The sequence below is a fragment of the Numida meleagris genome, chromosome 7 (genome assembly GCF_002078875.1).
Source record: "Numida meleagris isolate 19003 breed g44 Domestic line chromosome 7, NumMel1.0, whole genome shotgun sequence".
NCBI lineage: Eukaryota > Metazoa > Chordata > Aves > Galliformes > Numididae > Numida > Numida meleagris.
In genome coordinates, this window is record NC_034415.1 from 6082349 (window position 1) to 6096819 (window position 14471).

A 14471-nucleotide genomic window follows, 5' to 3' on the forward strand; every position below is an offset into this window, starting at 1 on the left:
GGGTTGCAGGGATTGCTTCCAGCAGAAGCCTCACTAGGGTGCACTGGGAGCCCTGGATCCACGCTCTGCTGGCTGAAGGAGGAGGGGTGGGTGCAGGAGAGGGGTGGGAGGCTGTGCTGTGAGCAAACCAAGGTTGGTCCCAGGGCAGGGGGCACACAGCAAGGAGGCTGGTCACAACCCTGAGCCGCCAGGTGGATTGGTTTCTCCCCTTTCCCATGCTGTGCAATAAGGTTAACGATTTCCCTTGACCCCGCTGACCCCGGGGCTCTCTAATTAAACTCCCCACTCCCTTCTGTCTGCGCGACTGCCGACGATCCGAGGGCAGCATCCTCCCCTAAGCCTCAGAGGAGCTGATCAAAGCGATGCGGGAGGACGCTCCCTTCCGACGCGGGGAGGGTGACGGCAGCGACAGCTCTCGCAGACATCCCCCCGCCGGCGTTCGGCATCTGTAGCGGGGCGGGGGGACGCTCCCAGGCAGGTGAGCGGGAGCTGGACGAGGAGGGATGCGGAGGGACGCGCGGGTCAGGTGGGCACCGCGGCATCGCCGCCCATCGCGGTGCAGCCGCCGCGTTGCGGAGCTCCGGGTGAGGCTGCGGGGCTGAGGCACGGGGAGCCGGGTGCGGTGCGGGGAAGGAGAGAGGGCTCGGAGGGCAGTGAGAGGGGCTGGGTGTGAAGGGAGCTCTCTGCTCCGTCCCGAGAGCCCCCCCGTGCACGCACCGGCGGAGAGGAGAGGTCAGCGGCGGTGAGTAGCGCTCCGCGTGTGTCTGTCCGCGGTGCCTCCCCGCTCGGTTTGTCTGCTCGGCTCTGCGGGTTCTTAATCCCCCGAAGTCCTCCCCACCCGCCCCCGGGGTCTCGTGTTTGTTTGGTTTGTTTTCCTCTTCCCCTTTGTGCTGCTGATTGGGATGGCTCCCTTATCTTTGCCCAGGTGATCTCCTGGGATGGAGGGGGGTCGATAATCCCGATGTCACCATCGCTCCCCCTCCTTTTGTCTTTCAAGGAGAAACCTCAAAACGCATCCGTGATGAGTCTGGCAGTTCTCCTGGATGGGGTCCTGCCATAGGAAGGGGATGGAGGGCAAAGCAAAAATCCTCACCGCAGACTCTTATTGGGATGCCTTCACCGCGTTCTATTTCTAAAGGGATCCGCTGGCTTTATTGGCAAGCCAAGGGCATACCCACAGATGCTCCAGCCTGGCTGTGGGACTCGATGTCCCGAAGTCAGAAAGACTTTGGGACCTTGGGGAAGTTGGGTGCTGCTCCTTCGTGCAGGTTGTGTGGGTGGGAGCGGGGCTGAGCAGCAAGCTGTTTCGTAACAGCACCTCCAGAAGCATGCAGCAAGGGGCACCCGGCCCCATCCTAGCTGTCAGACAAGGGGCTGCTGGGCTCTGGGAAATCCTCTGCTTGCCCCCGCGTGAGGGTGAAACTGTTAATGAGGAAATTTTGAAGGGGCTTAAGGAATTACAAGCATTGATTTCAGTTAAAGCGCATCGAAGCAGCCGGTAAGGGCAGGGATTAAGAAAATGCGCTCACTGGCATGTAGTGCAATCCCAGTTCCATTAATTTAGTTGGGAAGAGGCTTTGTGCATTTTTAATGTAATCAGGTTTTAGAAGGGATGATGTGTTGGGCAGCCCAAGCTTTGGGATCTCCCTCGGCCCGGGCAGAGCGAGGTCCTGGTGCTTTGCATGCAGCTGCTGCTCTCATCATCTCCTTGCTCTCCTCCTTGTCTGGGCAGGAGGACCTGGAGGTTATCTGGAGCTCGGCCTTGTCCTGGCAAACAGGAAACCTTTGTACTTTGCTCGCTACGCAGGCGGCTCTGTCCTGCTCTGTCCCACCAGCCTAGTGGATAGCGCCTTCACTCCCTGCTGTGAGATCTGTCCCAGTAGTGTCTGTGTGCTGATGCTCAGGGAGCCCTGCCCACCCCTTCAGTCCATTCATCCCTCCCTGTGGCTTCCCGTGAGCTCCCACTGCCCAGGCGAGGAGATGCTTGCTTTGAGTTCATCTGTGTGAGTGCTCGAGCCTGTGAAGGTGGAAGGAGCAGCATCCACAAGTGCATCAAGTCCTCCTGTTCTTCTGTTTGCAGCGCCAGCTTCCCCACGACGGCCGGGAATGCCAGCCATGACTCGGAGGGACGGGGACAAGAGGTAGTTCAGTCCTCCTAGTGAGGTCAGCCCGGAGCTCTGCCCGTTGAGGAGAGACCTTTGGAGGCACCGCATGATGAGCGTGGCCGTGCCGAGCCCTGCTGCCCCGTGCTGAGCTGTGACACCGAGCTTGGACCTGCAGCTGGACCTACCCCATGGCTCTGCTCCCGGGAGGAAATGCTGTCTCTCCTCTGTGACCATCCTTCAACTCCGAGAGTCTTCCATTGGAAAACCGACGAGGATCAAATGGGTTGAGAGCAACGGGCCCTCCCTTTCTGGCAGAGGATTCTTCGTTTTGTTTTGTTTTTAAGTCCCGGGGCATGAAACTGTAAATCCCTTCTTCCTACACTCCTGTCTCCTGCAAACAGCTCTCCAAGCCAACCAGTTAGAGAGCTGACCATAACTGGAGTCCTGAATGGCTGCGTTACTGATCCCACGGAGGTAACTGCACGGACACCGCACCCCTTGCCCATCCTGTCGCTGTCTGCCTCGTCCTGTGAGCCTCACAGCTCCCTCCTGCCCTTCCCCTGCCAACCCAGGTTCTTTCCCCCACGTCCTGTCCTGGAGTCACAGCCTGTGTTCCGTGGCGTCGCAGCCTCCTTGCTGCCATTCCCTGCTGCAGTCCCTTCATCTCAGGCACGGGAGAGAAATCCGAGCAGCACCGCAGCAGCGCATGCCACACCTCTTGCTGAGAAAGCCGTGAGCTTGATCAGGGAACAGCTGAGGGAGGATGAGGGCTGGGGGCAGGAGACATATAGGGAAGGTACCAGCGGGATCCTATAGCTGCTCAGTGTCAGTCCGAGCACAGCAGGGCCAGCAGGCTCAGCTCTAGGGATGCAGCACTATGCACACAGTGTCTGCTCTGCTGTGGGGACTGGATGTAGGGCAGCACCCCGAGACCACTGGCCGCAGGTCCGGGTTTTGGAGCTATTCTTGCCACTGAAGATCCCCAGGTTTTGTGCTGGGAGCTGCCTGCGCTCTGCCAGGGAGACACTCGTTGCATTTAATTAACATTTAATTTGCTTTAAGATTACACGAAAATGTGCAATAATAGAAACTCTCTGCAGGGCGGGAGGAGAAGGGGGGGATAGGCGTGCTACAGATTGGCTCAGTGCTGAAGTGTTCTGCATAGGGAAGGGAGAAAATGCTGTGCTTCCCTCTGCAGTCTCAAGGAGCGTTTGGCATCTGCTCAGCTGCAGGGCTCAGAGAGGGCTTCCAGAGTGAGTCTAGCAGCTGAGAAATGCACCGAGCGGTCCTCCCGTGGCGGGGGGGGCCCAGCAGGAGGGATGCCCTTAGGATGGGGAGAGCTCAGGCTCTTCCCTTCTAGACTCTGTGTCCAACCATCAGTCGGCATCTGTACGTTTCTGAGAGGAGATTATGCCAGTCCAGTGCTGTGCATGTGTGTCCCATCTCCCTCTCCCTTTGTGTTCCCTCCCTTTCCAAGTCCTCCCCCATCCCGGTGATGCTGCGTGCATCAGTTGTCCTGGGAAGGGGCTGGCAGGGAGGCGAGGGACCCGTGTGGGAGCAAAGCTCTCGGTCTGCTCCGAAATTCAAAGGGAAAAGCAGTGAGGTCTTTTCCTGCATGGATAAACCTGCCACGCAAGAGGCAGCTTTAGCCTGCTTATGTAATGCTGAATCTAAAGAAGCGGGCCGGGCTCCCGTGGCTCTGCAGCACAGCTCACCTCGCAGGTGCCTTGCTCCTTCCTGCCCTCCAGCACTGGCACCGTGCTGTTCTGGTGCAGCTGATTGCTGGTGTCACTGCCCTCCTGCCCCTGCTGAGGGCAGGTCCTTCCAGGACACCACCCAACACCTTCGTGCCAGTCGACCAGTAGACTGACTGACTGGCATTGGGTGAGCCACTGTCCACGCTGTGTCCATCCTTAGCACCCTCCTGGAGGTGCTTCACAGTCCCCCCTGCAGGTGAGGGATGCGGGACGCAGGTCTGATAAGGCACAGAGCCGCTGAGGTGTGTCTTCTTTGGGGTTTTGTTTTGCCTCTCTGGCTGGAGTTATAATCCTCTTCTTTGGTTTTCCCCTGCTCACCCCCCTGCTCCTCCTCATCGACCACAGGAACAGAGGGATGAGGACTCGCCTGGGCTGCCTGTCTCACAAATCAGACTCATATAATGATTTCACAGCTATTCTTCCGGACAAGCCCAACCGGGCTTTGAAGTGAGTATAGCTGCAGCATCCCACCCCATCCTGCCTCTGTCCTCCCCTCCCTGCCCACCACCCCTCTTGTATTACCTTCCTTTTGTTGTATGCTGTAGGCTGCCCAGGGCCCCATCCAACCCATCCTTGGGCACCTCCAGGGATGGGGATGATATATCCCTCTGTCATCACAAATCCAAGTCTGAGCAGTTGACTTTGTTGAAGAGGCGAGCAGCAATTCCAGGTCACGCTCCTCCTTAGCTAAGTGGTGTTAAACACTGCCAAAATGTCCTGTGTCCTTTTGCACAGTGCTAAAGCAGATGCCTCAAACAATCCGGAGTCCTGATTTAGGGCGAGTGGGATGGAATCCATCTGATCCCAAGTCGCTGCTTGTGTCTGAGCTCACCTTCCCCTTGCAGTCAGGAGAGAGAAATAAACACTTCTGCAGGGGTGGGTTTCATTTCACTCAACTTTTGACATTTACAATGTAAATGTCTGCATCTGAACTTGTTCCCTGGGCCTTTGCTTAGAGTCAATAAGGAAAAATTGGTCCCTTTTTGGGTGTGATTCATCCGGCCTATTTTACCCGCCTACCTGAGGATGAGGTGAGGAGAACCCTGCGAGTCCCTTGGCATCTCCCCACTGACTTTGCAGGGAACCAGGGGGACTTGCTCACTTGGAGACCTCTACATTGTAGACCTCCGACGTTTGGTGAGAAGGATTCCAGCCTTCCTTTTGGTGTGCTTGTCAAACGGCCATGGGTTGTCTGTAATCTGCCTCTTCCTTTCTTCCAGAAGACTGTCAACAGAAGAAGCAACGAGATGGGCAGACTCTTTCGATGTCCTTTTGTCCCATAAATGTGAGTAGAGATCAAGTTGTACCACTGTTTTCCCCCTGCAGCCCAGGAACTGTGCGTAGCCAGGGCAAACCCAGCATGCGCTGCATGGCACAGGACTGGTCCCTGGGGTTCTTCTTACCCTTAGAAAGCAGCCACAATGATTCACGAGTAGGACTTCTGAATGGTCCCCTGAGGCACCATTCATTGCCACCACTCATTAGCACTCCACCACAGGGGTATTAATATTTTATCATCACATTTACAAAAGGTCACGAGTGGTGAGAAGACCATAGTGTCCCATTCCTCTCCATTCATGGAATCGTTCAGGTTGGAAAAGACCTTTAAGATCATCAGGCCCAACCATCAACCCATCACCACCATGCCCACTGACCACATCCCACGCAGAATATTCTAATCCAAGCCAGCAGAGCTGAAATTCTCAGGGCCAGCTGGTGAATCTGACTGCCTGCTCTCATCAATTGCAGTAGGAAATCCAGTGTGCAGCTAAATAACCTTGAATGCCGTGCTCTGTAGCAGTCCTTATGGGGAAACCGTGTATGGTAGCACTTAGCTGGCTCTAATTTACAGTTCCCAATGCAAACCTGAACATTTCACATCAGGAAACGTTATGCAAACATATAATCAGCGCACCTCACTCCATTCAATAGATCAATCATATCAGTTCTGTTCAGAATACATTACCCTGCCTCACCAGCACATTCGTGCTGAGAAATTATAAACAAGGCAGCGAAGTTCACAGTATGGATTCATTAATTTGTTTCTGTTTAAGAGTAAAACGGGTGAATTGAGGTTGGGGAGAAGTCAGTGTGGGTGGTGAACTATTTTACCGCAATAAGGAGCCGTGTGACTTCCTTAGCGGTTCAGGCTTTGCGGGATTTGCATATTAAAGCATCCGTATAGAATTCTGTTATTATTTCGAATAAAGTGCAGTTTTCTTCTGGATTTTCAGCTGAGATGACAACAGCTTTGGCAGAGAATTAGGTGACAACTTTGAACAGGCTGGCTGTCCAAGGCAGAAAAAGCAATCTATAATTTTAGCAGCAGTATCTTGTTGAGATCATTGCTTGCAGCCAGTAGGAAATAAGCGTGTATCTGGGTATGGCTGAGAGGGAACATTTCTTTAGTCCAAATCTGGAACAAGAAGGGAAAAATGCACAAAAGAGACATAGGTGCCTGGAGGATGGGCGGTGAGAGAGGACAGGATGTTCACATTGATGTTACAGCTCTGTCTTTAATCTCAAGCCCTTGTTCCTCCTTCAATAAAGTCAAAGTCCATTTTTCTCCTTTTTGGACAGACTGCAACAAAAATGTGTTGGTTACAAAAGGCAGCGAAGTTGCCTTTTGTCTCCGTATTGGAATTACACAGATTGTTCCCTCTTCAGCTGAGTGCTGTGAATGCCAAATCGAGCCTCAGCCCAATTACTTATCCAAGAGCATTACAAGAATATCTGGTTTTATTAATCAATTAGCCTTATAGAGCGATCAATGAAACATCAGAATCTTCCCCACCTCTAGGACGGGAAGTAATTATGATCATTCTTTGGCACCTAGTGAAAAACATTTAGTTCCTGATAGATAACTTGTGCCTTATCTGACCAAAATTTCAGAGTGCGAAAGCAGTGTTTATAGTAAAGCTGCCAGCTAATCTCCTGTATCGAGTGCCGAGAGGAGGACAGAGTTGTATCAGCTTGGTTTCCCTGTGACTGCCCAGGTGAAGAACATTAGCCAGCCACAAATTCCAATCCATGCTTCAGGGCATGGGCTGAGCATCAGCTGCGCTCGTGGAGGATTTCCCCTGTGGCTCACAGTGCTAGCAGGTGGGCTGCTGCTGCATGGCACGTCTATCACACCTCTTTCACTGTATGGACAGCTCGTCTTTTTTGGAAGGAGACTGTGATGCTGATTTCAGGGAGCTGAGTGGGGCTGCAGTGCCAAACTGTAGGTTGCAGCTCAGCTTCAATGGCAGTCCCAGACAAGCAGGTCAGCACAACGATACCCGACTTGCTCTTGCTCATGGGTGAAGCAAATCAGCTTGAAACCATGGGGTCAGCCAGTCAATCCCCTACGTGCAGCAGGAGCCTTGTCCCAGCTCATTGCAAGAGACATCTCATCTCAGCGCAGTGTTCCCTTTGGTCAGGGCTTGTGAGCGTGGCAGGCAGCAGGAGCCTGGTTTGCAGCAGGGGTTTGCAAAAGCAAGAAGCAGGATCACATGTAGCATGTTCCGTTGGGTGCTCGGGGAGCAAAAGCGGTGGCTGTAGCACGCTAGGTTCTGGCATCTTTTCCCATTCAGTGCTGGATTAGCGATGGCTCCCAGGGAAAACTGGAGCTCTGTGGTCTGCAGAGTTTGTGCATGATGTGAGTAACGGAGGAGAAATCCCCCCGCTGTACCCGTGCCCGGGAGGTGCAGTCTGGTCAGCCAGATGGAGATTCCTTTTGACAGGCTGCCGCAGGGAGATGCACGCAGTGGCATGTCTCACTCTGCATCCCTCGCGGGGCTGGACACACGGCTTCTCATTTGTCCAGGATCCAGCAGGACAATCTGTCCTCAACCCTTAGTCACTTATCAACGAAGCATCCGACACGGAAAAACCTTGGCACCAAGTCTCCATTTTTATCACACGGGTTGTATTTTTTTCCCCTTCTACGGTTTTGTGAACTCGGTGCTCTTCTGCCCAAATTTTATTGTCTTCCTCCTCCTCCTGTTGTCTACACCTTGCTGCTCTTCCTACGCAGCATAGGAATATCCCTTCCTACTCCTAATTCTTTCTAAGCCAGAACAGCATTAGCATGAGCATTGTGCTAGTGACAGGCAGCTAGCATTCACCAAAGCAATGCTAGGCAGCAGTGAGCGTGTGCAGATGCTATGCAGAGCATTGTGACCTTGACTCTTCAGCCCTGTCTTGTGCTAGCAAGGTTCTGCCCGGAGATGGTAGTGCCCCGTCCCTGTAGATACCCAAGGTCAGACTGGATGGGCTCTGAGCACCTGATGGAGCTGTGGGTGTCCCTGCTCATCGCAGGGCAGTGGGACCAGGTGGCCTTTAAGGGTCCCTTCCAACTCAAACGATTCTATCATTCTATAAACACCTGCACAATCCTTCCTGACAATCTTCTTGAGGTTCCCTTGGTTGACTTTGAATGAAGGGCAGAGCCTGGTCCTTTTGAGGCTTATATTTGCACCGCAAAAGTATAAAGCAAATGTCTTCTGCTCCTCTTTCTGACTGCTGATGCTCAAGTAGAAGAGCTCTGTTTCTTTGCCATCATCCTATCTGCTCTTCTGAAAGTGATTTACTCTTTTTGGCTTCAGGCAAGACTCACCACTCTTTTGAGGCATATTCCTGGAAGTATCCAGTAGCTGTATTGAAGGGCTGTACAGCTAAAATAATATGCCTCTGATTTCTTGAATGGCCATGCCTTTAAGATGCATGTTTTGGGGATATAGAGTGATGGAATCGTTTGAGTTGGAAGAGCCCAACCCCCCTGCACTGAGCAGGGACACCTACAGCTCCATCAGGTGCTCAGAGCCCCATCCAGCCTGACCTTGGCTGCCTGCAGGGACGGGGCTCCCACACTTCTGTGGGCAACCTGATCTAGCTGAGATCTATCCTATGATATTTCTAAAGATATTGAATCAGGGAATGGTTTGAGTTGGAAGGGACCTTTAAATATCAACTTGTCCCTGCCAATGCCAGGGGGCTGGAACATCTCTGACTGCATCAGTTTGCCCAAAGCACCATGCAATCTGGCCTTGAGCACCTCCAGGGATGGGGAATCCACAGCTTCTCTGGGCAGCCTGTGCCAAGGCCTATCCATCTTCATGAGGGATTCTAATGCAGCTCATCATATCCGTGCTTTTTCTGTAAAAGCATCCCTTTGAAACTGTACTTCTCAGGTGCTCCGTGTGTCTTCCAGCCTACTTCAAAGGGCTGAACCAATAGCAGATGTTCTCCTGTTCACATCACACCGCAACCCAGTGCTGCTTGGTTGCGATGAGCTTTGAAGTGCTGATCATTCATCAGGGATGCTTCCTTGGTAGCCTTCATGTACAGGAGATTAAAGCCAGCAACCATGTCAAATTCCAGCTCAGGTGGTGTCCGTCCCCGCTTAATTGCCCTCCTGCCCTTCCTATTAGGTTAGCCATTGCCCCGTGACAAACCTGTTGGCAGTGATTTACCACTGTGCAGTGATGCAGGCTTCCATCTCTGTGGCTGAACTTGCAGCTGGAGGAGCAGGCAGGCAGGCAGAGGCCAAAGGGTCGATCTGCAGAGCGCAGCAGCCTCCGGCCCAGGGTGACCTGTCCTCCATCCAAGCTCTCCTCGCCGAGGTCCTCTCAGGTCTGCCCTGATCGTTTCCAGCTCCCCAAGGGCTGCGAGGAGGAGATGACAGGAATGTATAAAAAAAAAAACCCGTGGAGGTCAGCCAGATACTATTATTTATATATCCTCTGTCTAAACTTGCTTCAAAATAAAAAGGAGCTGATTGATGTGTGAGCATGTGGAGACCTCTTGGTCCCAGCTGCTGCTCTGCTCTCTGGGGCAGGGCTGAAGCCAAGGCCTTTCTCATCTCATCAATCACCAAGTCCACTTGTTTTAGCAGATATTACGTTCTGCAGATATTATATTTGCCGTGCACAGCTGCTATTTTTGGCAAGTGGTTCTCTCTCAGTGCTGGGGCTGCTGGAGAGGAAAGGGAAAGTTCAGGACAGCAAATCACAGAATCATAGACTGGCTTGGGTTGGAAGGGACCTCAAAGATCATTCAGTTCTGACTCCTGCTGTGGGCAGGGTTGCCAAAGCACTCGGTTGGCCTGCTCAGGGTCCCATCCAACTTGCCCTGGGCACCCCCAGGGGGATGGGGCACTTCTCTGGGTTAAAAAGGGAAAGGAAGTGAAAGGGAAGAACGAACTCTACAGGGACACATAGCGGAGATGGTGTTGTCATAACAGCACGTTTGGGTGCTGGAACGATTAACACCAAGCATCCTACAAAGCTGATGATATACCAAATGGCAAAATCTCAGGGAACTGCTGCTTTTTCCTGTTCATACTTTGTGAAATCTGTCAGCTCAGCTGTTATGTCCTCTCCTTTTCCTCCTGTAAGGGCTCCTTGGACCTTTGTCAAGTCCTCCACAAAAGCACTATGAACGTTGCAGGCATTAAATAGCAGAGTTTACAATATCTGTTTGTCTCCTGGGTTTCAGGAAACAGAGCAGCCCTAGAACAGTCCCCTCTTGCTCTGTATTTACCTCTCCATGGAGGTGCTTGGAGCAACTGGGGAAGCATTGTCCTGACAGGTTCTTGCCTCCTGGAGGTGCCTTTGGGCACTTCTCAAGGGCTGATGTTGCCTTACTGCCCTGGTCTTGAAGCCACAATTTGTGCTCAGCAGTGCTCTTGGATGAGAGCCCTCCTTTGCCCACAGCTGCAGCCCCAAACCCTTCTACAAGTGCGTTAATCACTGGGTGTGATACAGCTATTTCTCACCCTCCTGGGGCTGACAGGAAGAAAGCAGTGTGGAGCTGAGGTGGAGACATTCCCATTTTAGCTCCTGGTTGCTGTGCCACAACAGCTCTTTGCAACGCGGAGTGCTGATGGAGCAGTTAGCATTGCCAAGCCTGTCAGTGAGAGAGCTTCGTGAAGCCTAAAGCAGAGAGTATTAGCCTGGAGCTTGGTCCTATCCGGCCACGTATCTTCTCTGCTGGTCCCTCTGAGCATCCAGGCAGCCAGACATCTTCCCTGCCTTGGGCTGCTGGCTGCTGTTCAACACTTGGGGCAGTTCCTTGGGTGGGGTGGAGCTCCTCCCCTTGCAGCGGTGCAGGAAATCCAGTCCTACAAACCCTGTCAGCCTTTGTCCATCTCTGCCAATATCCGCTCCTCTCATCCTTTCCCTGAGTCTGACCTTGCTGAGTGCGCTCCCGACTCCATCAGTATTTATAGATGCTTACTCGGAAGCAGCCAGAGCTGACTGGGGAGGTTTCCAGTCATGAGCTACAACTATTCAGGCCCTCCTGGAAAAGTTAGAAATGTGTTACTGGAAAAAAAAAAAAATAGGAGCCAAATTCATCCTTCAGTTTAGGAAAGGAGAAAGGATGTGTAAAGCCTTCAGCTAGTTCAACTCTGCTTGTGCCATTCAGGGAAAGGAAATAAAAAACAGCGGCTGTGTCCATAAATACACCCAAGCTGAGGTTTAAGAGCACATCAATGCCTAATAAATCTCTCCATGTTTCTAATCTGCCCCAGCTGACTCAGATTACATTACTGAAATGTCACAATTGCTGAGCATTAGCAAGTGATAAGAACACTTTTACTGCTGACTAGACGAGTAGTAATTACGCTGTGTCCTTTCCCTCTCCCCTTTATTGTAGCTGTAACAGTTATGCTCTCCAAGATCCTTCCTCTGTGTGAGTAGGAACTAAAAATATGTCACAAGGCAATAAGGCAAAGTGATGGAAAACGCTGGAGATGAGTCCACGCGTGCTCTGTTTGATTAAAGGCTTTTCTTAATAGGGGATGTTACGAAGTGGGGCATTAACGTGGACAAAGTGGTGTGGCAAAGAGGCTGCCTCACTGGAGACTAGTGTGTGTCCAGAGAAGGGCACGGAGCTGTGCAGGGTCTGGAGCACAAATGTGATGGGGAGTGGCTGAGGGAATGGGGTGGGCCAGTGTGGAGAAGAGACTAGATCTTAGTGATCTTTCCAACCTTAAAGATTCTACGATTGTTTCAAGAGGAAATTACAAAGGCTAGATGCTTCGGTCCCAAAGAAAGCATTCTGCTATGTTGGCTGGCAAAACCTAAGTTTTCATAACTGCAGTGAATGATGCTTGGCTTCACGGCGTCGCTCTAGGTGATGGATAAGTCTTGGGATCATGGACTGTGCTGTCACATAGCTATGAGAAATGTTGAACGGCCTCAGCTGGGCAGGGCCGGATGGCGGGATGCTGCAGGACTGCTCTCTGCCCGCTTTCTCCTCCCGCTGTAACTCCCCTTGCATCCCTTGCAGATGGGCTGGCCGCTTTCCGTGCTTTCCTGAAGACCGAGTTCAGCGAGGAGAACCTGGAGTTCTGGCTGGCCTGCGAGGACTTCAAGAAGACCCGCTCGGCGGCCAAGCTGGCGGCCAAGGCGCAACGCATCTTTGAGGAGTTCATCGACGTGCAGGCTCCTCGCGAGGTGGGTAGGCCGCCCCTGGCAGGCAGAGCTCCACATGGGCAGGGAACGGGTCCTGTCCCCCAGGTGGGACTGCAGGGGCTGGGGGGTCTTCCTCCCCCCTGAGGCGATAGGGAGGAGGGATCAGGAGGAGAAGGCTTCCTGTTGCAGGAAAGCCATTCTGCCTGCTCTAGTGCCTCTTCTTGTGGTGACTCATCCGCTGGTGAGGGTAACTGCTTTGATGATGCTAAATTAGTCATTGCCGATGAGTTTGCCGGCAACTGCAACTTACATTTCCTAACCTCACCGGCTTCCTAGGAGCTCCTCCCCGTCAACTTTACTATTGCTCCCCAGGCAGGGTGCTGGGCTCACTTCCCGCAGGACATTGTGTCTAGGAGCATCCCACGAATGACTAACTTGTTGACTCTCCAGGGGAGAGTGTTTATCTGCTGACTAACTCCAAACTCAATTAGACCTCCTGAAAAGATGCGAGCAGGAGCTTGGAGCTGAACAAAAAGTGCAGTCACCACCTGAAACCTGGCATTGTTCAGCCCTCTTTAATGTACTGACAGGCTGATGTAGCTGTCAGATCCTGTGTCGTGATGTTGCCTTGTGGTACTGTATTCATAATGCAATGCTTGCAGCACTGCTCTCCCACAGTGGTCCTCTTGCACGTGTGCTTGTCATGATACAGGTGCTGCAAGGGGATCAGAGCATTACAGAATGGCTTAGGTTGGAAGGGACCTTAAAGGTCATCTAGTTCCAACCCCTGCCATGGGCTGGCTGCCCCCCACAAGTTCAAGTGGCCCAGGGCCCCATCTGTGGCCTTGGGCACCTCCAGGGATGCTAATCTATATTGCTGTCACCAGGATAAAAGCGGACAGCTTTAATTTTGAGACAGCTTTAAGTCTGGGCGCTCGTTAATTATGACAAATAACATCTTAGCAGCCAGGTTTTCAATGCTAACCCTAACAAATGCTGACGGCTTGCTAGCAAAAGAAAACAGGAAACCTGTTGTTGTTGGCTTCGCAAACACACTGCAGTCATAACACGACGGCAGTTTATTTTTTAATGTCCCAATTCGAGGCATTGTAATATCACGCTGTTATGGGAAAAATCAAACAATTTATTCCATAACAACACAGTCGAAGAAGAATATGCTGATAGTTTAAACCCAGCTAAAAGTTCACTCCCCATCCCATTGGGCACATGGGGGAGAAAGAGGGAATAGAGAATTCTTGGGCAACAGGAGAGAGGTATGTTAGACCAAGCAGGCATTTTTAGGACATTTGCTATGTAAATCCGTGATTAAGAGAATGAATAAAAGTAACCTGATGTCGGAAATGCTCAGGCCAGAATAAATCTTGCTCAACTATTCCAAGTTTGGGGCAGGATTTATAGGTCTGGGTCACTAAACCCGCAGAGTTTGGGGGTTGTTGAGACATGTCCGAGGGTAAGTGCTCGGTTCTTATGTTGCTGAGACAAAATATGCATGTTTAAGCAGCACCCAACTCTCTTCTGCTGCTTTCCCCAGGTGAACATAGACTTCCAGACGCGGGAGCTGACGAGAAGGAACATGCAGGAGCCCTCCCTCTCCTGCTTTGACCAAGCCCAAGGGAAAGTGCACAGCCTGATGGAAAAAGACTCATACCCCAGGTTCCTGAGATCCAAAATCTACACGGACCTGCTGTCTCAAACCCAGAGGAGGCTCAGCTAGAGCAGCAACGGGGCCCGTGTGCTTCCCACAACAGCAACAACCCATCTCTAAACGTGAAACTTCCGTGGGGAAAAGGCAGCGGGAATGAGAGAGGAGGGAGGAGGGGAAGAGGAGGCTTGCAAAGCGTGATCCTGACGTGGTATCAAGACTTTTTTGAGTTTCTGTGCTTTTTTTTGGTTAGCGGTAGCACCTTGGAGCCGTTGCACACAACGGGATCCTCTCTGGTCATGGGGCCATCTGTTGGGAGGGCAGGTTTCCTTTAAAATTACTGCTTTGGTTCCTGTGTAAATAATGCTACTGCACCTCCTCATCCTCCCAGACATCTCACCTGCCCCCTGTGTTTGGAGGGGCCCTCAGGGCAGTTCTGAAACTTGTGTAGCCAAGTACAACCCAAAGCAGCACCTCCTGCCCTGGCTCTGGGTCCTGAGGCTGTGGGGAGGGAGAGAGAAGGCAAAGGCACAAGGTTTGTGCT

General features: G+C 52.2%; 1 protein-coding gene across 2 annotated transcripts; it reads left to right on the forward strand.

Annotated features, from left to right (window-relative positions):
* RGS8 (regulator of G protein signaling 8) lies at window positions 350–14016 on the forward strand. 2 transcript variants are annotated; one of them, XM_021405449.1, is made up of 6 exons: window positions 350–478; window positions 2081–2579; window positions 4208–4309; window positions 5083–5147; window positions 12140–12306; window positions 13817–14016. In XM_021405449.1, the coding sequence occupies exons 2-6, from the start codon at window positions 2554–2556 to the stop codon at window positions 13997–13999; spliced, it is 543 nt and encodes a 180-aa protein (XP_021261124.1). In that variant the 5' UTR covers window positions 350–478; window positions 2081–2553; the 3' UTR covers window positions 14000–14016. The 2 variants fall into 2 exon arrangements, with proteins under 2 accessions (XP_021261124.1, XP_021261123.1); XM_021405448.1 differs by lacking the exon at window positions 350–478 and adding an exon at window positions 581–742.

Excerpts from the sequence above, each read along its gene's own strand:
- RGS8 (XM_021405449.1), top strand. The coding sequence starts at position 2,554 with ATGGCTGCGTTACTGATCCCACGGAG. Across the intron at positions 4,310-5,082 it reads AAGCCCAACCGGGCTTTGAA|AAGACTGTCAACAGAAGAAG; the intron begins GTGAGTATAGCT and ends CCTTTCTTCCAG. Across the intron at positions 5,148-12,139 it reads TGTCCTTTTGTCCCATAAAT|ATGGGCTGGCCGCTTTCCGT; the intron begins GTGAGTAGAGAT and ends CATCCCTTGCAG.